The sequence below is a fragment of the Malus domestica genome, chromosome 16 (assembly GCF_042453785.1).
Source record: "Malus domestica chromosome 16, GDT2T_hap1".
In the NCBI taxonomy this organism is placed as follows: domain Eukaryota; kingdom Viridiplantae; phylum Streptophyta; class Magnoliopsida; order Rosales; family Rosaceae; genus Malus; species Malus domestica.
In genome coordinates this window covers 36,264,895-36,287,115 of record NC_091676.1, presented here as the reverse complement: position 1 = coordinate 36,287,115, position 22,221 = coordinate 36,264,895, and the positions used below count along the sequence as shown (strand labels likewise).

At 37.5% G+C, this 22,221-nt stretch overlaps 2 protein-coding genes across 2 annotated transcripts; both read left to right on the top strand.

Annotated features, from left to right (window-relative positions):
- The first annotated feature begins 14,352 nt into the window (after nt 1-14,352).
- LOC139193135 (uncharacterized) lies at nt 14,353-15,084 on the top strand. The gene has a single exon (XM_070816112.1). The coding sequence runs from the start codon at nt 14,353-14,355 to the stop codon at nt 15,082-15,084; it is 732 nt and encodes a 243-aa protein (XP_070672213.1).
- A 2,496-nt stretch (nt 15,085-17,580) lies between these two features.
- On the top strand, nt 17,581-21,840 carry LOC103403986 (probable xyloglucan endotransglucosylase/hydrolase protein 30). The gene is made up of 4 exons (XM_008342841.4): nt 17,581-17,957; nt 18,062-18,162; nt 18,370-18,578; nt 21,083-21,840. Exons 1-4 carry the CDS (start codon nt 17,729-17,731, stop codon nt 21,609-21,611), a joined length of 1,068 nt encoding a protein of 355 aa, XP_008341063.1. The 5' UTR covers nt 17,581-17,728; the 3' UTR covers nt 21,612-21,840.
- Nucleotides 21,841-22,221: the final 381 nt, after the last annotated feature.

The following is a 22,221-nucleotide window of genomic DNA, read 5'->3' as shown; positions in this document are numbered from 1 at the left end:
TTGGTCATCACGTGAGAGTGGCATAGTCATGTGCACAGTATGGAAGCAATAAAGATAAGAAATATACGAATAATTAAAAACCAAATTACTAGAGTGCACTACTAAACAGAAAGTTATAGGAGTTAGTTACAACAATGAACACTCCTAATCAGAGCATAAAGTCTAGGTGCAGTCTAAGGGTGCGTTTGTTGCACCGGACTGTCTTGGACTGGACTAGCTGCAGGGACTAAGATAGACTGGCTTAGACTAGACTAAGCTGGACTGATTTAGTGAAGTGTTTGGTGCAGCGTCGGACTAAGAAGCAGGACTGCAATATTATATTATTTTATATTAAATTAATATATATATATATAATTAAAATTTTATTATATATTACTATTACTTTATCTTTTTCCAATTTTTTTTTAGAATTCTCTTCTTCTTACTTCTACAATGTCTGTAACCATTTTTCACCCCACTTCTCCATCCCGTCAAACCTCTCTTCCTTCTCCATCTACCTCTTTTCCCGTCAAACCCCACCTCTGCTTCTCATGAATCACAAAACTTAAGGCCCAAATTTTACAAGTTTCTCACAGATCACAAAATTCAAATACCAAATTTCACAAATTTCTACTAAATTTCACAAGTTTCTCAGCTTCTTCCCCACCATAAACGAAAACCCCAACTGGTACTTGGGCATTTGGTACGCTTTCAGTCCCGACTTGCATCTGGGTCGCGCACGAACGCGGAGATCGACGACAAGGTTCTGGTGATGGTCGTCTGGTGGTTGCAACCATGACGATTTTGCTGAGAAAGAGAGTGAATTGAACGAAGAAGAAATGAAGGGAATCAGTGGATTGTTTTTCTGGGTGTAGGCGTTTGGGTGGGATAGTAAAGGCTCAATGGAGTGGGCGAAGGTGCGAATCAGAAGGGAGAGGGCGAAGGCGAAGGGAGACGATGAGGGATCAGCGGCGGGGGAGAGAACGGGACTACCAGTCCACTTGAAATCGAGGGGTCTCCTTAAGAACGTTTAGCGAACCGTTCAGTCGGGGCGAGTCCCCTTTAGTCCCATTAAACTTAATCCTTGTTCAGACCAAACAAGGGACTATAGTCTAGTCTAGTCCTGTCCCCCTTAATCCGGTCAAACAAACGCCCCCTAATAGGATAAGTACTAGTTATACAGTACCAGAAATGTCCTACTATTATTTAGATAAGTCAGAACTGTCGACGTCCTCAAGCCACCAACAGCAAGCTTACTTAAAACCTGGAGGGGCACAAAACAGAAAACATGAGTGGACAAAAACAAATGTATTACAAAATCATTTTCTTTATCAACATATCTAACCCCTCGCTGTAAAACATGTATAATTTTTCCCAGAATCAGAATATAAGCATATGCATAATTAATATATATATATACACACACATATATATGAATTCATATCAATTCAATTCATGCTTCACATAATCATATTCAAATATATATACCATGCCAATATATAACAAAGTAAGCAATTCAGATAAAAATAAATTCATAGAAATATGATATGTTAGCCGGAACCTCTGTGGTAGTCTGTACGGCTGAATTCATAGCTCAAAATCAATCTAGCTGGAGTCACTACAATGACCTATACGGCAATATACTACACATAAGTCGGAACCCCTATAAAGGTCTGTACGACAAGATTGGGTTAATATAATTATGCTCAATTTTACTCTCTCATAATAGCCGGGCGATAAATTGCTAGTCACCTACGAGTCGGAACCATAAATAAGGTTTGTACGACAAGACTGTGCACTTAAGTTGGATCCAATATGAGCATTTAGTGCGGGAGGTGACGTAAATAAACAAGCTTGTACTTCATATCTCTGGCTAAATCACAATCACCCTAGGTGCAGTTTTATGACCTCAACATCATTCAATCACATATCACATCATCGATGATTCACATAGCCAAACATAACTTACCTGAACTTACCCGTGCCTCCACAGCACCACATTTATATATATATATATATATATATGCAACCATGAAATGCATATTTAGAATATAAAAACATTTGACATATTATTTCAAAGCATACTTTCCTTAAAATGCATTTCTGGGAAATATATCAAGTATATAAATATATACTGAAAAAAAAAGCCCACTCACAGGTATGTCGAAGGGTTGTAGCCCCCGAGTCGCCCGTGGATACGCTCGTCCTCGGGATAAGTCTCACCTATATGCGAATTAACTATAAAAACGTTATTTTAAAGCACATAGGCAAAACTAGCTAATAACTTCTCATACATTGCTCAAATTGGGTATATGAATATACCACAGTGATCTACACAACCTCAGGATCATCCCCAAATTTTTTAGAAATTTTTTTGGAAGCCTCACGTGCCCCCACGCACCAACAAGGGCACGGCAAAACGCGCCCCTACGCGCGGCCAAACTTGACGGATTCCCTAACCACCGTTAGGGAATATTTTATTAAACCTAATAGATTCTATTAAAACTGACTGACGGCGTCAGCATATTCCGTCCAAACTAATGGAATATGCCGTCATCTTCTCCGGCGAATCGCCGGTCGTCGGAAAACTGGGTAAAACTTTAAACCCACTATTCTCACTCATTTTCCAACCATTTTTCATGAAATTGGTTCCAAAATGAAGCTAATAACATGCCCTTAGAATTCCATGAAACACAAGGTTTTACATGTGCATGAACAATGCACAAAATCGGGGTTAGGGTTTTCTCGGGTTTTCGAAGCATTCACGTCCAAACAAGGGTATCAATGTACTCAGGAGGTTACAATGAGCAAGAACCTTACCTTTAAAGCTTCGATCCGTGAAGTTTCAAGAGCTTTGGATGTTTGTTTGTACGAGTTCGAATGAGAGAGAGAGTGAGAGTCCGAGAGAGAGGAGAGGGTACGGGAAAGAGAAGAGAGAGTGTGTGTGTGTGGCCTAGGATTGGTCAACCACCAAAAAAAAAAACATAACTTAATCCTAAATGGTTCCAAACAATTAGGATTTAAGAATATTAACCCAAAGCTACACTTAAACTACATTACACAAGTAACGTCCAAGGGTATATTCGTCAATTCATGTCGTCGATAAATATATATTTGGGACGGGCTGTGACAATCTCCCCACCTTATAAAATTTCGTCCTCGAAATTATACATAACAAATACATCCACTAAGAATCATAAAACAATCGTGGATACATCTCTCTTATCCGATCCTTTGTCTCCCAAGTAGCTTCTTCCACTGAATGATTTCTCCATAACACTTTTACTAAACGAACTGTCTTGTTCCTCAGTTCTTTATCCTTCCAATCTAACAGAGTCACTGGTTCCTTATCATAAGTCAAGTCCAAATTGATTTCCAAAGGTTGAGGAGGAATCACATGTGAAGGATCTGAAACATAATGTTGAAGCATCGAAACATGAAATACATTGTGCACCTTGGACAACTCTGGAGGCAACTCAAGCCTGTAAGCAACCTCACCGACTCGCTCGGTGATCATATATGGTCCATTGTACCTAGGACTCAACTTTCATTTCTTTCCAAATCGTACAACACCTTTCCAAGGTGATAGCTTTAGAAATACCCAATCACTTACATCATACTTCCGATCAGTAGCATGCTTGTCTGCTAAGCTCTTTTGTCGATCTTGGGCCGCTTTCAGGTTAGACTAAATTACCTGAACATTTTGAGTAGTCACATCCCCAATCTCAGGGCCTACTAAAACTCTTTCGCCAACCTCTGACCAACATAGAGGCGTACGACAAGATTTCCCATAAAGTGCCTCAAATGGTGCCATACCAATGCTCGAATGATAACTGTTGTTGTAGGCGAACTCCATCAAATCCAAACAATCACCCAACTATCTCCAAACTGCAGCACTAAAGATCTCAACATATCCTCTAATGTCTGAATGGTCCTCTCAGATTGTCCATCTGTCTGAGGATGATATGTCATACTATAAAGTAATCTCGTACCAAGACCTTCCTGGAATGCTATCCAGAACTTAGAACTAAATCTAGGATCCCGATCCGAGATAATATTAACTGGCACACCATGGTACTTAACAATATGTGATATAAATAACTTAGCTAATCGGCATAGCGAATACTTCTCCCTTACTAGAATAAAATGTGCTGACTTCGTAAGCCGATCAGCTACCATCCAAATGCCGTCATATCCATTCTGTGTACGAGGAAGCTTGTACACAAAATCCATAGTAATATTTTCCCATTTTCACTGTGGAACGGGAAGTGGTTGTATCAACCAAACGGCTTCTTTCTTTCAGCTTTAATCTGTTGGCAAATGGCACACCTACTCACATATTCGGCAATTTCTCTTTTCATACCCGGCTAATAATAAAATGGTCTAATGGTATGATACATCTTAGTGCCTCCTGGATGCATCGCATATGCTGAAATATGTGCTTCATCCAAAATTTCTTTCTTTCACTCTACATTATTCGGCACATACATCATGCTTTCCTGCATAAGCATGCCATCAATTTCTTGAATCTCGAAATCTTTCTTTTTGCCTTGGTTCCTTGCTTGAATTATTTCCTGGGTCTCCTCATCCATCATCTGAGCCTCAAGCACACGATCAATTAAAACTGGCCTAACCTGAAAATTAGCAAGCAAGGCTTCTTCTCGATCTTCCACTCCTAGCTCCACTCCAGTGGACCTCAAATCTGCTAGGAGAGGAACATGACAATCATAAATGGCATTAAGTCTGGCTGGAGTCTTTCTACTAAGTTCATCCACCACTGCATTTGCACGACCATGATGATACTCAATCGTGCAATCATAGTCACTAAGTAATTCAATCTACCTCCGCTGACAAAGATTAAGATCTCTCTGAGTAAACAGATACTGGAGACTCTTATGATATGTGAAGATCTTACATTTCTCACCATAAAGATAATGTCTCCAAATCTTCAAAGTAAAGATAATAGCTGCTAACTCCAAATCATGTGTAGGGTAATTCTTCTCATGAGGTTTCAACTGTCTCGAAGCATAAGAAATTACTCTACCATGTTGCGTCAATACGCAACCCAAACCATTCAAAGAAGCATCACTATAAACCTCATAATTACCGCTATCATTAGGAAGTGCTAGAACAGGTGCATGAGTGAGGTAGTACTTCATCTGTTAGAAAATTTGCTCACATTTATTATCCCACTCAAACTTAACATCCTTTCAAGTCAACCTCGTCAATGGCAGAGCAATCATTGAAAAATCTTTAACGAACTGTCTATAGTAGCCTGCTAGGCCAAGAAAACTCCGTACCTCGGTGACTGTTTGAGGTTGCTCCCAATTCTCCACAACTGCCACTTTCTAAGAATCCACTTGAATACCTTGAGCAGAGATGACATGTCCCAAAAATGCCACTTGATTCAACCAAAATTCACATTTGTTAAACTTAACATATAGTTGGTGTTCCCTCAAACTGCTCAGCACCAACTTCAAATGTCTAGCATGCTCAGCCTTAGACTTAGAGTATACTAGAATATCGTCAATGAAAACAATAACAAACATGTCCAAATATGGCTGGAATACTCAATTCATCAAGTCCATAAAAGCTGCTGGTGCATTAGTTAACTCGAATGGCATCACAAGAAACTCATAATGACTATATCGAGTTCTGAATGCGGTTTTAGGGACATCTTCATTTTTAATCTTCAATTGATAGTATCCTGACCTCAAGTCAATCTTAAAAAATACGCAGACACCTCTGAGTTGATCAAATAAATCATCTATACGAGGCAATGGATAACGGTTCTTAATGGTTACCTGATTCAATTGCCTGTAATCAATGCACAGCCTCAAAGTTTCATCTTTTTTCCTCACAAATAAAACTGAAGCTCCCAAGGTGAAGTACTTGGCTGAATAAAACATTTATCCACTAACTCTTGTAATTGCACTTTCAATTCCTTTAATTCAGCAGAAGCCATTCTATAAGGAGTTAAGGATATGAGATTCGTACTTGGAAGCAAATCAATAACAAACTCCACCTCTCTATTTGGAGGCAATCCAGGAAAATCCTCATGGAATACATCCGGAAAATATTTGACCACACGAACATCCTCCACACTACTAGGAGCATCATCGTTCAACACCACATGAGCCAAATATCCCTGACAACCTTTCGACAACAATCTTTTTGCTTTCATGGTTGAAATAATACCATGCCTCACCCTACTAGGCTCTCATACAAATGTAACTTCAAGTAATTCAGGACAATGAAATGTGACTATCTTTCCATAACAATCTATTTTGGCACGATTATAGTGCAACCAATCAGTGCCCAAAATCACATCAAAATCCATAATATCCAACGACATAAGATTAGCCAGCATAATAATATCCTCTACTATCACTAGACATCCTGGATATACCCGATCCACAAAACAGCTATCCCCTCTAGGCATAGAAAATTCTAAATTATATCCCAGAGGTGTAGGATGAGGTTGTGTCACTTGAGCAAATGTATGAGAAATAACAAAATGTGTAGCACCATAATCAACAACACTCTAGCAAAATGACCAAAAATATTTAACGTACCCATCGTTAAATCTGGATTATTCTGGGCATCTTGCAGTGACATGTTGTGGATACGTCCCTAATTCTGCTGTCGTCCATCGCGACCTCTGTTGGCATGAATACCACGTCTCTGTCTCTACTGACCCGACTGCCTCTCAGATCCTGCACTACTAGCAGCAATCTTTCCCTGCTGGGGCTGTCCCTCTTGGTACCACTGAGATCCGTCGACTGAATGTGGCTGATAAGACATAGATCCTCCCTGATACTAAGGGTACCCACTCTGATACTGAGGATCCAGAGAATACTGTTGTTGTCTTGAGGTGTAAGGAACGACGTCGCCCTGATAGTGGTAGGCACCTCCTCGTCCAGTCTGAGTATAACCACCAGATCCTGAAGCATGCTGGGTAGGTGCAGGTGGTGGGAATGAAGGCTGCTGAGGTCTCTGCTGACTCTGAGGGCATTGAGCAGCCCTATGACCCATCTGTCCACAAGTAAACTATCCATTGCTGCCTCTTTTACACTCCCCAAAATGCCGATTATTACACATGCGGCATAAGGGAGCACCAAATAGACCTGGACCACCAAAATCTCTCTATCTCTGGAACCTCGAACCTCCAGTGAATCTACCACCTCTCCTCTGCATATTAGTACTAAATCCTCCGCTAGAAGAGCTGGAACTGCCTGTTGGAAATGTGCCCTAAAACCAATCATATGATGATACTTTATGGATATTTCACATGTTAAACTAATCTAGTTTAATATCAAGGGCAAATATTATTGTTTAAGCCGTCTCATATAAATGTTATATGCTTAAACGATAAGTCCAAGGAATATGTAATTAGGAGAATGTGATTTAAACAAGTTAGATTACTGAGACCATTCTCTTTCGTATACATATCCTAAACGCTCCTGATCATAGGATTGCCAATTGGGCATTGACAGTCGGTTAAGATCAGTACATGCTATGTCTTCTCTTAGTGAGAGTGACTAGTCTCGAGTCATTGGTGTGATTGACACCAAGACAAACATGTAGGTGCTCAATAATGAATGAGTCCACTGAACACGATCAACGAGGAGTTCTCATACTCATGTCACATGAGAACTCATGGTTGGGATAATGCAAAATAGTCCTTTAACCTGAGGCATCATAGTTGTCTTGTGGTTAGGTACTTGATCTTTGATTATGTCAAAGTCACCCCATCCGCGGGTGTCCACGGCATCGTCGGGGTTAAGCCACTTAGCCATGGAGGCAAGTGAATGCGCAACAAGGGATCTCTAACCTTCAAACCGTTTGGGGGAGAATACTCTATGATATGATTAAGAATCTCTGGCCAGAGTATGAATGAGATTTAGGAAGTCATTCCAAATCACATTCAAAGTAATCATATAAGTAAATGAATCACATTGGATAGTAGACATGAATAAACTATCAATCCAAACAATGTGATCAAGAGTATTGTATTAGAGAAAGACCGTATTGCATTGTAATCCTAAACTAAATAGGTTCTCCACCTCTTCTGATTAGCTTGGGTAACCATGACATACTGCTAGGTGTCACTCATGGTTTGTGGAAGCCCTAAACGTGTATAAACACTAAAGGGAGAATTGAAAGTAAGTTTCAATTCACAATCGATTTGAAATGGTTTTAATCGCCCACTGCCTCGCTAAAAGGAACCTAATGGATCGTACACCGTGTAAGGTGGAGATTGAAGAAACAAAGGAGATGAGTAAGAATAATTAAATGGTTTGATTATTTATTTATGGCAAGGATTAATTAATATGTTAATTAATCAAACGAATAAAGTTCGTTAAAAGACCACGGGTTAGTTTTGGGCCTCAAGGCCCAATGGGCTTCAAACGTCAAGCCCATTAACTTAAGTTGTATGACAACTTAATTCACAAAGGCCCAAAAAGCCCAATAGAACCCTATGGCCGGCCATTTAGAGGAAGGGTAGTGAACTTGCTTTAATTACAAGTTTGCCATTCCAATGAATAAAGGTATAATTATGACTTTATAGCCAAAATTCTTTTAGGGTTTTCTTTTGGGGAAAGGATGAGAACATAAGCTCTCCTTTCTCTCTAAAGTGGCCGGCCTCCTTGGAGAGTTTAGCTAGCAATCCTACTACTCCAAGGTCACTCATTTCTTCTCCAATCTAACCTTGGTGAAGAGACTTAGAGGTTCTCAATTTTGGGAACTTGGAGAACCATTTCATCCATCCAAATCCATAGATCTAAGATGCAAGGAATGAAGGCCCTCTCTTTGGGTGATTAGCCTTTGCTTATGCAAAGAGGAATCTACAAAGGTATAATTTCTCAACTAACAAATGTTGTTTTAAGTTGAGTCAAGGTTCACCAATCTACTAGGCTTTGAATTTCATGGTTAATGTTTTGTTTTTAAGTGCATACAAGCATGATTCCGCCTTTTAATTGTTAATTGCATGCTATAGATGTTGCTTAAATGAACATGTTTTTCACAATATTTCCTTCACTGCCACCACTCCTCTTAAAGTTTTGGGTCTTGCGGGGTCCCTGAAATGCTTGCCCTTTTCCTTTGTCATCTCGTTTCTGGCCCCCATTCTTTCCTTCCTCATCTTCACTTTCACTAGGCATGCTCTCTAAGGCCTTAATCCTCAGTAGAATCTCATAGAACTCCTGGTAAGAGGCACAGTGAGTACACATCGCTATGGAACGCCATTTCTTCTTAGTACCCAAACTGAAGTGGCGAAGCATCTCTACTGGATTAGCAGCAACCTTCAGATCATATCTTGACATATCAGTAAACATCCTGTAATACTCATTAGCGGACATCTTTCCTTGCCTCAGATGAGTAAACTCTTGTTTCTTAAGATCGATATATGCAGGAGGAATAAACCTTTTCCGAAACCGTTCCTTAAACACTTCCCAGTCTACAATCTCTTCTAGGGTAATCTAGTAAGACTCCTGTCTCCACATGGATGCAGGCTATTCTCCCAAAAACCAGGTAGTCGTCTCAACCCACCTATCAGAAGAAAGATTCCCCTAACTCTGCATCACTTGAAAGGTCTTATCTACATGATTCAACCATTTTTTCTGCCCCCTCATGACCTTCATTACCCATGAAGTGAGTCAACTTCAGATTGTGAACTGTCTCAAGAGGTGTCCTATGAGGAGTACGGAATGCTGTCTGAATGGCAGAAACTATAGCTTCCCCTAATTGAGCAATATCAGGGAAACTAGATTCAGCTAGTTGATGGGGCCCTCTATGAGGCGGCATACTTCTGACATAAGACATCACAAAGATTAGAACATTCAAGAATTATACAGGACTGCTAAACCTAGGCTTTGATACCAAACTGACACACCACAACCGAGATCAAGGCACGCTGGTCGTCATGTGAGAGTGACGTAGCTATGTGCACAGTGTGGAAGCAATAAAGATAAGAAATATACGAATAATTAAAAACCAAATTACTAGAGTGCACTACTAAACAAAAAGTTATAGGAGTTAGTTACAACAGTGAACACTCCTAATCAGAGCATAAAGTCTAGGTGAAGTCTAATAGGATAAGTACTAGTTATACAGTACCAGAAATGTCCTACTATTATTTAGATAAGTCAAAACTGCCGACGTCCTCAAGCCACCAACAGCAAGCTTACTTAAAACCTGGAGGGGCGCAAAACATAAAACATGAGTGGGCAAAAACAAATGTATTACAAAATCATTTTCTTTATCAACATATCTAACCCCTCGCTGTAAAACATGTATAATTTTTCCCAGAATCAGAATATAAGAATATGCATAATGTATGTATACATATATATGAATTCATATCAATACAATTCATGCTTCACATAATCATATTCAGATATATATACCATGCCAATATATAACAGAGTAAGCAATTCAGGTAAAAATAAATTCATAGAAATATGATATGTTAGCCGGAATCCCTGTGGTAGTCTGTACGGCTAAATTCACAGCTTAAAAACAATCTAGCCGGAGTCAATACAATGACCTATACGGCAATATACTGCACATAAGTCGGAACCCCTATAAAGGTCTGTATGACAAGATTGGGTGTAATATAATTATGCTCAATTTTACTCTCTCATAATAGTCGGGCGATAAATCACTAGTCACCTACGAGTTGGAACCATAAATAAGGTCTGTACGACAAGACTGTGCACTTAAGTTGGATCCAATATGAGCATATAGTGCGGGAGGTGACGTAAATAAACAGGGTTGTAGTTCATATCTCTGGCTAAATCACAATTACCCTAGGTGCAGTTTTATGACCTCAACATCATTCAATCACATATCACATCATCGATGATTCACATAGCCAAACATAACTTACCTGAACTTACCCGTGCCTCCACAGCACCACATTTATATATATATATATATATATATATATATATATATATGCAACCATGAAATGCATATTCAGAATATAAAAGCATTTGACATATTATTTCAAAGCATACTTTCCTTAAAATGCATTTCTGAGAAATATATCAAGTATATAAATATATACTGGAAACAAAAGCCGACTCACTGGTATGTCGAAGGGTCGTAGCCCCCGAGTCGCCCGTGGATACGCTCGTCCTCGGGATAAGTCTCACCTATATGCGAATTAACTATAAAAACGTTATTTTAAAGCACATAGGCAAAACTAGCTAATAACTTCTCATACATTGCTCAAATTGGGTATATGAATATACCACAGTGATCTACACAACCTCAGGATCATCCCCAAATTTTTAGAAAATTTTTTGGAAGCCTCACGTGCCCCCACGCGCTGGCAAGGGCACGGCAAAACGCGCCCCTACGTGCGGCCAAACTTGACGGATTCCCTAACCACCGTTAGGGAATATTCTATTAAACCTAACAGATTCCGTTAAAACTGACTGACGGCGTCAGCATATTCCGTCCAAATTGACGGAATATGCCGTCATCTTCTCCGGCGAGTCGCCGGTCGTCGGAAAACTGGGTAAAACTTTAAACCTACTATTCTCACTCATTTTTCAACCATTTTTTATGAAATTGGTACCAAAATGAAGCTAATAACATGTAGAATCACGTTATACAAGTTTCAAGGCTTAAATTCTGCTAGACTTTTCTTGAGAAAGGTCGATAGCTCGGCTTACCTAGAAACACATCGATCTCAGTCATCCGACGTCCAAATCCTTCCAACGAAGTACCCCTAGACTCATGAGCACCTCCTTAAGCTTCTTATGGCCTTAGAATTCCCTGAAACACAAGATTTTACGTGTGCATGAACAGTGCACAAAATCGGGGTTAGGGTTTTCTCGAGTTTTTGAAGCATTCACGTCCAAACAAGGGTATCAATGTACTCAGGAGGTTACAATGAGCAAGAACCTTACCTTTAAAGCTTCAATCCGTGAAGTTTCAAGAGCTTTGGATGTTTGTCCATACGAGTTCGAATGAGAGGGAGAATGAGAGTCCGAGAGGGAGGAGAGGGTACCGAATAGAGAAGAGAGATAGTGTGTGTGTGGCCTAGGATTGGTCAACCACAAAAAAAAAAAAAAAAAAAAAACATAACTTAATCCTAATTGGTTCCAAACAATTAGGATTTAAGAATATTAACCCAAAGCTACACTTAAGCCACATTACATAACTAACGTCCAAGGGTATATTTGTCAATTCACGCCGTCGATAAATATATATTTGGGACGGGCTGTGACATGCGGTCTCTAATTTTTAACATTGTTTGATTAAAACCTTAATGGTATTCAAAGTTTGATTAAAGTCCTTTGACTTTGTACACTTCATTATATTACTATTAATATTTATATTTTTATAGTTTTGACATTAATTGTTTGATATATTATGAGATTTATAATCCTATAAATTTAAAATCCCTCATTATAATACTATTAGAAATGGTACATTATAAATTTAAAATCCCTCATTAATAAAGAAGAATGGGTACATTATAAATAAATTAGGGTACATATAAAAGATTAAAAAATTATGAGTACAAATGAATTTTTAAAAAATATAGGCCCTAAAAGAAATTAATACATGGGTACAAAATAAAACTAAAAACAAAATACTGCAAATTTAAAAAAAAATGTTCCAATTAAAAGTGGGTACAAACTAGAAATATAAATATATGATACAAAGTTTAGGCATAAAACATAAATATACCATATGTAATTTTTCTATTATTGATTAAATATACAATGTCACGTGACGGTATACACATGAGTACAAACACAAAAAAAACTTTAAAAAATATGGGCACAAAAACAAAAAAAATAATATATTGAATACAAATTAAAAATGAAAAGAAACTTGTTACAAATTAAAAAATATTTGCAAATTAAAAATAGGTACAAACTAAAATAAAAATATATGATAAAAAATTTAGCCATAAATATAAATATACTTATTGTAACATTTTTAACACTAAGGGAATATATTAAAAATAAAAATATTTTATTATTCAAATAATTAATGATGTTATTAATACCCAAGGACTTTGATCAAAAATTAAAAATGAATAAGATTTTAATCAATGAAGTAACAAAAAGAAGAATATGAACCTAATTTCTTTTAGAATAAATAATATATAACCCGAGAAAGTAGACTAGTGTTATAATATGTGTGGTACACATGCAGGGTTCTAATTGCAATTAAAGGAATGAGTCATCTTATGAAGATGTTGATTTCCATAATCTTCTAGCGTATATTCCTACTTCTCATAACTAGACACATGATGCCCCTTTCAAAAAAAAAAAAAAAAAAAGAACTAGACACATGCCAGCGTCATATTATCGACTTCGTGGATGAAAACATTTGGTAAAGTTAAAAGGAGCTTATTCTTCATTTTGTAAAATACATGTCTACTTGTTGACTCATTATAATTAATATATTATTGCACAAGTATCATAATAAAAATCGTTTAATATGAAGTTTGTTTGGGCTGAACAGATAACTAATTTATGATGAGAACGCTACAGATTAATCATAGAAAAATCTAGCTCAAAACGTCGTCCTTTGAGTAAGTTCGTCTTGACAGCTAAAAAAAAAAAAAGAAAAATATAAGCATTTTAGGCTCGGTTGGCTTTACTGTATTTTAACATACATATACGTGTACGTTTGTTCTCTTGTTAGAGCAGTTTCCCCCCTAACACAAATACGCCAACATCTAGCGCATTTATCCACTCAGTGAACAGTGATAGACCCTAATGAACAGTAATAGGTCAAATACATCTTCATCCCTAAAAAAATGCACCGGCACAAAGTTTAAAAATGCGCTGGTACAAACGATCTATACCCCTACAAAATGCGCTGACACCCAGCCCATTTAAAATATTTTATAAAAGAATAAATAAATAAAAAAATTTAATTTCGGATAGGATTTTTAATCAATCTCGTCACGCCACGTGTCATTATCCGAACGTACTATTTTGTGAATAGATTTTCGCTAAGATTTGCAACCAATCCCAACACGCCACGTGTCACTATCTGTTTACAATAATTTAGCCAAGATTACGATAAGATTTTCAACCAATCTTATTACGCCACGTGTCAGTATCCAAACATACTATTTTGTGGATAGATTTCTGATAAGATTTTCAACCAATCCCGATGAGCCACGTGTCACTTCCTGTTTGTAATAACTTAGCCAAGATTTCGATAAGATTTTCAACAAATCATGTAATGCCACGTGGCATTGTCCAGAACCTTATCCTTTCTTCTTTTGTCCATATAAATCCTACATCTCTACATGATCCTCACACCAAACTCAATCCTTCTTTTTAGCTCAGAATCCTTTTTCATCATTTTCAAATCTTGAGTTTTTTTACAATGTGTTCCACAAGGAGAGTATATAAACAATTTAAGGAGCAACAGAAAAGATTGTTGGCACAACAGGAAGAATTGGTCAATCTCGAGGAAGGTGGAGGTGGAGATGAGGCTTTTGCAATGGAGGAGGATGAGGATGAGGATGATGACCATAGAAGGCAGAGGGCCTCACATTCCCGCCGTGTCATGGAAGCTGTGGATCAGATAGTCAAACCTAGACGTGCTGCAAACTTCGATAGAAAAAGGGAAAGACGAGGTAAAGATCTCTTGGAAGATTATTTTATTCCCAACAACATATTCCCTGATCATGTTTTTAGACGTCGTTTTAGAATGCAACAAAGTTTGTTCGACAAAACCATGAGTGCTATTTGCAACCATGATCCATACTTTGTGCAAAAAGATGATGCTTTTCATGTTCTAGGTCTTCTTCCTGAGCAAAAAATTACGGTTGCCTTGCGAATGCTTGCATATGGACTATCTGCAGATCAAGTGGATGAGATCGTGAGGATGGAAAAAACAACTGTTTTGGAGTCCCTGATGAGGTTTTGCTCTGCAATTGAAGCCCTGTACACCAATGAATACCTCCAGACACCCATGCCAAGGGACATGCGAAGGCTTCTAAGGAAAGGTGAGATGCAAGGCTTCCCTGACATGATTGGAAGCATCGACTGCATGCACTGGACTTGGAAAAATTGTCCAAGTGTGTGGCAAGGAGCTTATGGCGACAGAAAATGAGCCAAGAGTATAATTTTGGAAGCGGTGGCTTCATTTGATACATGGATTTGGCATGCTTTTTTTGGTGTTCCAGGAGTTCAGAATGACCTAAATGTCCTTGTTCATAGTGTCACGATCTGCTTGAGCCATCCTTTCTTCTCTAAGCATCTCATTTTCTCGATTAAGTGCTTCTCTAATCATCTCGTTCTCTCGATTAACTATTTCTCTTTGTCTCTCAACTGCCGCATCACGTCTCTCAGTAGCTACTAATATTGCTGCCATAGCAGCAACTTTTTCCTCATCTCTAGCAGCTTCCTGCGCCATGGTCAGTTCACCTTAGCGAGCAAGTTCGTCCATATATTTAGTGTATTCATTTTTGGAAGAACTACATTTTTCTTTGATGCTCTTTTACCTTGAGGATTGAGGGACTGATGAGTCGGTTGGGTCCCCGGCAGTTCATCAGGCGTCTCTTCTGTGTCCTCAACTATGTCGCCTTCTTGTTAGGCGGTGTCTGCTTCTAGTGAACTGTGTAGACCCATGCTGTGCATGACAACTTCTGGACTAGTTGCCACAATTTTGTATCTGGGGCAATCTTTGACAATTTCCCAACATTCCCATTTGTTGAGTGATTTGTTGTGGTTCTTTGCATTGTAGAATGCTTATGCTTGTAGTGTCTATAAATGTGGGATAAGACAATATTATAAAATGTGGGTGTAACACAAATAAATAAATTAAAATATTGATGCGGGTGGAATACATAAAAATAAATAAAAATATTGTCACCTAATCTGCTAAATTTGTCCCACTACGCAGATACCGGAAGTATGGGAGATGGCGTTTTTCCAACAAGTAAAGGATGCGTTGATTTTTTCCAACAACCTTGAAGACCTTGACTACTTCTGGCATCTTTTCTATGTACATTGCAAAACGCTTTCATAATTTTACTCTACATTTCTCACTTATCCATCTCATTACCCGTAATCATGTCATGAGTTGTGTGAACCCAACATTCACACAATGTAACATCTTCAATGAGCTTCAACGAAGTCATTTTTTTTTCTCTCAAAGTGTAGAAAATATTGAACTGTAGAAAGTGTAGAAAGTATTGAAATGTGGTGTAGGGTGGAACATGAGGGTTAGGTATTTATAGAAAATAAATAAAATTTTTAAAATTTTTCTGTATTTTTTAACAATTTTTCTATATTTTTAATTAATTTTTAATAAATTTTAATTTAGTTAATAAATCTGGACCGTTGGATTTGAAAAATATTCAAATCCAACAACCTATAAGGTGCCACGTGGCCAATGGTCATAATTCTGATTGTTGGGCTTTTTTTTATTTTTTTTATTTTTGGGGGAAAAACGTGGATCGTTGATCTGTGATCGGAAGGTCAAGATATAAACAAAAATTCAAAATTTTTTTATCGTTAAAAATCTAATGGCACAGCCCGGGCCACGTGGCCTCCCAATCTGATGGTTGAGTGCGCCTGCGCAGCGGGCCCCCGTTTGATTCCTTGTTGCCTACTCGCGCCCAGTCACGCGTGCTTGCCACGCGCTTGGCACAAAAAAAAAATTGAAATTGCCTCTGATGCCACGCTAGCGTCAACATGGCGTCATACGGGTCAGCCCACACCTCTGTCGATTTTGGGGTGGCCTGGAGACCAGCTTGAGCTGGGTGCCGGTCAAAATGCCGGGCTGGAGTGGATAGCCTAGATACCGAGCTGGTTTTTTGGCTGGGTGATGGCCTATCAGTTCACCGATGGAAACTGCTCTTATGGACCTGCTGGTTTGGTTAGAATAACAACATGACCATATCTGAATTGCATGGTAGGATCATTATCATTAAAATTATAAATGAACCACCGTATGGAACTAGTATTTCAATTTTTTGTCATAAATTGTAAATTAAAACCACAAGAATCCATATCATATTTGTTATTTATAGTTGTTAGGAATCAGTATCCATTATTCCTTGCATGAATATTGGATTGGTGGTCATTAAATTTTGTTATTCATTATATAATTTATATACTAATTGTAACAAGTCACCCACCTTTATTTTATTTTCAAATTTTAATGTGTTCAAATCCCTTTTAAAAGTTAAAATCCAGTTTGGAAAAAACAAATTGCTTTCGGTTTTTATTTGTAGTCAGATGACGTTTTACTGCAATGATGGAAAATAATAATATCTATACACCATGGTGTGAGTGCAATTCAACAACCCTCCTTGCCCTAACAACTAAAAATTTAACCTGTTGATGCATCATTCGTCAAAAAAAAAAAAAAGTTTAATATTTTTTAAGAAATATTCAGCAAAAAGGAAAAAGATGGGTGGAGAAATAATTGATTAACACATTCAATGGCTAATCAGCAGCCGAGGACCATATACTCTTTCCTTCTCTCTCTCTCTCTCTCTCTCTCTCTCTCTCTCTCTCTCTCTCTCGTAACCTTTGCATTGAATTCCCCTTGGCCTCTTTTAGCTGATGTATATATGTGTGCGTGTGTGTGTGTGTGTGCGTGTGTGTGTATAAACGGACTCGGAAGAGAAATCGAAAGAGGTGGGATCGGATGTAGAGAGAGAGAGAGAGAGAGAGAGAGAGAGAGAGAGAGAGAGAGAGAAGAGAGATTAAATTTGAATCGCTAAAGAAAAAAATATTGAAAGCAAATGGAGGGATTACAACCCTGTAGATATTGGTCTAATGGAGTTTCTCTATTTTTCCAGCCTTTGAGGTTAATACCATTGATCCTTGTGTGTGTTGGAAACGTGGACGCAGCTTTCTACAACCTGACCACCATCCCCTTCGACCAAGGCTATACCCCTCTATTCGGCGATGGCAACCTTGTCCGATCACCCGACGGAAAAGGTGTACGTCTCCTCCTTGATCGCTTCACAGGTTCGTAATTAATTTGTAATTCTCTAATTGTCTCTTGAAATACTCTTTTTTATTCATACTAATTAACTCGGTTTTTTTTTTAATAAAAATAAAAATTAATCAAGGTTCTGGCTTCATCTCCTCCAATCTTTACAACCATGGTTTCTTCAGCGCTAACATTAAGTTGCCATCCGATTATACTGCCGGTATCTGTGTTGCCTTTTACGTAAGTTTCTTGTTATTTCTACGTACCACAATTTTATATATATGGTAAATTAATTTGAAACGACCGTTTTTTTCTTACGTAGAAATGATCCGTTTTTGGTCTGAGGAATTGAAGGGAAATTCGTTGATATTTTCTAAATAACTAGGGGAGGTAATTCTAATGTGCTACTAAATTTGTCTGGTGGCGATGACCAAATTGAACAAACAGACATCAAACGCGGACGTATTCGAGAAGAACCACGATGAGTTGGACATAGAATTCTTAGGGAACACAGAAGGGAAGCCATGGAGATTCCAAACCAACCTCTACGGAAATGGCAGCACCAACCGCGGCCGCGAAGAACGTTACCGCCTCTGGTTCGACCCTACGAAAGACTTCCACCGCTACAGCATCCTTTGGACACCCGAAAACACCATGTAAGTCCGATCCAATCCTTTCTTCCATTCTCATCTAATCAGCAATGGCGTAGCCACCCACAAGGCTAAGGTGGTCTATAGCCTAGAGAGGTTTTCTGTAAGGGTAATGCTATCCATGCATTCATTTTTACTTCTTACACACCTTTCTCAATTGTTGATTGTTCGGATCAAATGAATTAAAGATGATTACTGGCAAAATATTAATAAGGATGTGTTGGAAGTAAAAATGAGTTTGTGAATAGATCTATTCTTTTGTAAATTCATGCTTATAGCCTACTCAATTTCAATACAGATTATTTTGTAATGTATATTTAATAGAGGAGAGGTAGTAAATAATACGTTTTATGCTAAAAATTATAAATTAGTTCTATCTCCAGTCCTCTTTTATCCTATTCTTTAAAGAAAAAAACCATTTACCATATGTAATTTAGCCTTTGTGCTTCTTACTCAAGAAAAGAAACATAAGTTCTTTAAATCCACAATTAAATCCCTATCTCCGTAATTCTTGACTTTCCGTTGCAATTTTCCAATGAATGTCACCTTTGGTACATTCTTAATCTCTTTATTTACTTATTCTTGATTTAATTAGTAGGTTAATTATTTATATGGTTCTTGAATTTATTGATTAGGGTTTTGAATTTGAGAATAGTTTATATTATATTGTTGTTCTTTTATATTGGTAATTTTATATAAACAAAAAAATAAACATATGATTTTATGGTACTATTTTCAGTTAGCCCACTCAAGAAAAAAATCATGGCTCGCCCTTGCTAATCAGTTAATTTCACTTCCTCTTAAGCTATTTATGGCTTTGTTTTTGTTGTCATTCCTCTCTAGAGAAATGATTTTTTACACTTTTTCTTTCTTATACACGTTGATGTTTTATTTTTGTTCGTTTATTTTTATTTCTTATTGATTTAAATTAAGAGAATTTTAACGAAAAGTTTTAGGTACTGTTTACTTTAACGAAAAATTACATTTTTTTTACACTTTTCAAACCATTTATTTTGTTTTTATGGTTAAAACTCAAAGTTTTCAAATCATTTTTATTAGTTTTTCTTTAAATTAATGATTAAAAATAGATAAGGATGTGTAGAGGGAGAAAAAAAAACAAGAAAGGGTAGGAAATTACTTCCTGATTTCTTTCATTGATTCCTTCTGTTTTGGGAAAGTTTTAGTATCTATCTATGGATCATGATGATTCTTGCTGTTCAGGAGATATTTTTCAGTCTGACTAGAATACGGAATGGTACACCACATGTCACTATATCAATAGTAAAATATATGTGCTAAAAATTTTATAACTTAAAAAATATAATTTTTCATTACTTATATAAAAACACGTGGTGTACCACCATATTCCTATCACAATAAAAAATTTATAATTGTTAACGCAGGTACGCAACCACCCATGCTTTGTGGACTTTGTTTTATGCTTTATTTGACCTCAGGGGAGGCCCCACGCACATTGGGATTGCGTCTGGGTTGCTTCTAAGTCTATTAAATTTAGTCTTTTTTTTTTGAGGTAGATTGTTTGCCCTCCTGTTATGGTGTCATTCCTATCTCTTTCTATTTGTACGGTTACGATTAAATCATGTCAATGTTTTATATTATTTTTTATATAGAGATAATAAAACAAAAAGTAATAGGAATATAAAATGTTGACGTGACTTAACCGTAACCGCACAAATAAGAGGGGATGAGAAGAGTACCATAATAGAAGGACAGACAATCTGCCTCCCCAAAAACATTGAGGAATACTACACTTCTCATGTAGTGTCATTTGTACTATTTTTTTAATAGAAATAGATCTCATCAACATATGTAAGTCTTATCTCATTAGAAGAATAATACAAATGATGATACAATTAGATAATAAGTGTAGCATTCCTCAATGTTTTGAGGTCTAAAAGAGCAACTAAATTTAATCGGTTAGTAGAGCCCGCCAACGCATGTAAGTCTCATCTCTATTAGAGAAATGATGCAACAAGATGGTAAGAGTAGCATTTTTGCAAAACATTTATAATGACATTGTATCTCCTTTTGTGACAAAGTACATGTTATGTTTATACCAGATCAGCATATGAATTGAATCAATTAAGTGATAGATGATGTATAATTATTGCTAAATGTCTGGACTAAAATATAATAGCACAATATGTCACATATTTATTGGTTAAAAAACATGTCATATATGTTTGAAGCATCCTTCTCTTATGTGTGACACACACAATACTTTCTGCTGTTTATGCTAGTGACTTGGTGAGGAATAAATGGGAACTAAATTATGTTATTCGACAAAGTCATTGTATAACGTTAATGTGAGATGTTGATGTATTCATGTTTGAAACCGGTTGTAGCAATATTCAACTATTTATAAAAGGGAAATTACCAAATACTTTCTTTCTCTTTCTAAACTCTTGTTTAATCTTGTCATATGTTTTAATTTGATTTATTTAATTCGATGACTAAAATTAAAGAGAATATGTGAATGTAACGTTCAGATTCTACGTGGATGAAGTCCCAATTAGAGAGGTAGTGCGAAATGAAGAAATGGGCGCTGACTACCCCTCCAAGCCAATGTCCTTGTATACGACTATATGGGATGCAAGCAGTTGGGCCACCTCCGGCGGGCAATACAAGGTGAATTACAAATATGCTCCTTTCGTAGCAGAATTCAAAGACCTAGTCCTAGAGGGCTGCCCCGCCGACCCAATCCAGCAAATCCCTGCCGCTGAAGCGTGCGCGGAACATTACACCCACCTCGCCACCCAAGACTACTCCGTCATCACGCGTCAGCGGCGAGCCGCCATGCGCAGGTTTCGGCAGCGTTACATGTACTACTCATATTGCTACGATTCGTTGCGTTACCCAGTGCCACCATCCGAGTGCGTCACCGTTTCTGCTGAGAAGGCACGCTTCAAGGACACTGGCAGGTTGAAGTTTGGTGGCAGCCACAAACGACAGTCCAAGCGGAGGTCCCGCAACCGAAACCGAGCCGTCCCTAACTCCGACAACGCTTCAGACGTGTGATGATGGTACATGGATCACGTACAGTTGAAACTTTTCAGACACTATATACGATCGATTGATCAATTCATACATCTCATACGTGTAAATTCAACCCTAGCTTATACTAGTATACCATACTCCATACGTCTGTGCATCACACTTTTGTTCTCTCTCCAATGTCAGTTCAACCCTTGAATCTTTAGTGTTTCAATATATATATATATTTTGTGTGCGCGCGTGCATTTGTTTTTTTTTTTTTTTTTATCCTTTGCCTCGTTGAAATCTTGTCTTGAATTTAAATCTCATTTAAGAAAAACTAGTGCTGTATTAATTTGTATATACAATTTGCCTCGTTGAAATCTTGTCTCGAAGTTAAACCTCATTTAAGAAAAACAAGTGCTATACGAATTTGTATATACAACGTACGGACGTTCTAGTGCGCAACTTGACTAGGACGTTCTCATGTACACGAAATCATGAATTAGTAAAGGGTAATATTAGGAAGACTAAATTTGTAGGAAAATTGTGTAAACTAAATGACATGAATGTTAAAGATTGAATTATTACTTAAGTGTTGCATTACCCCTAGTAAAATGAGCTATTGGATGCTTATTTCAATTCACAAGACAAA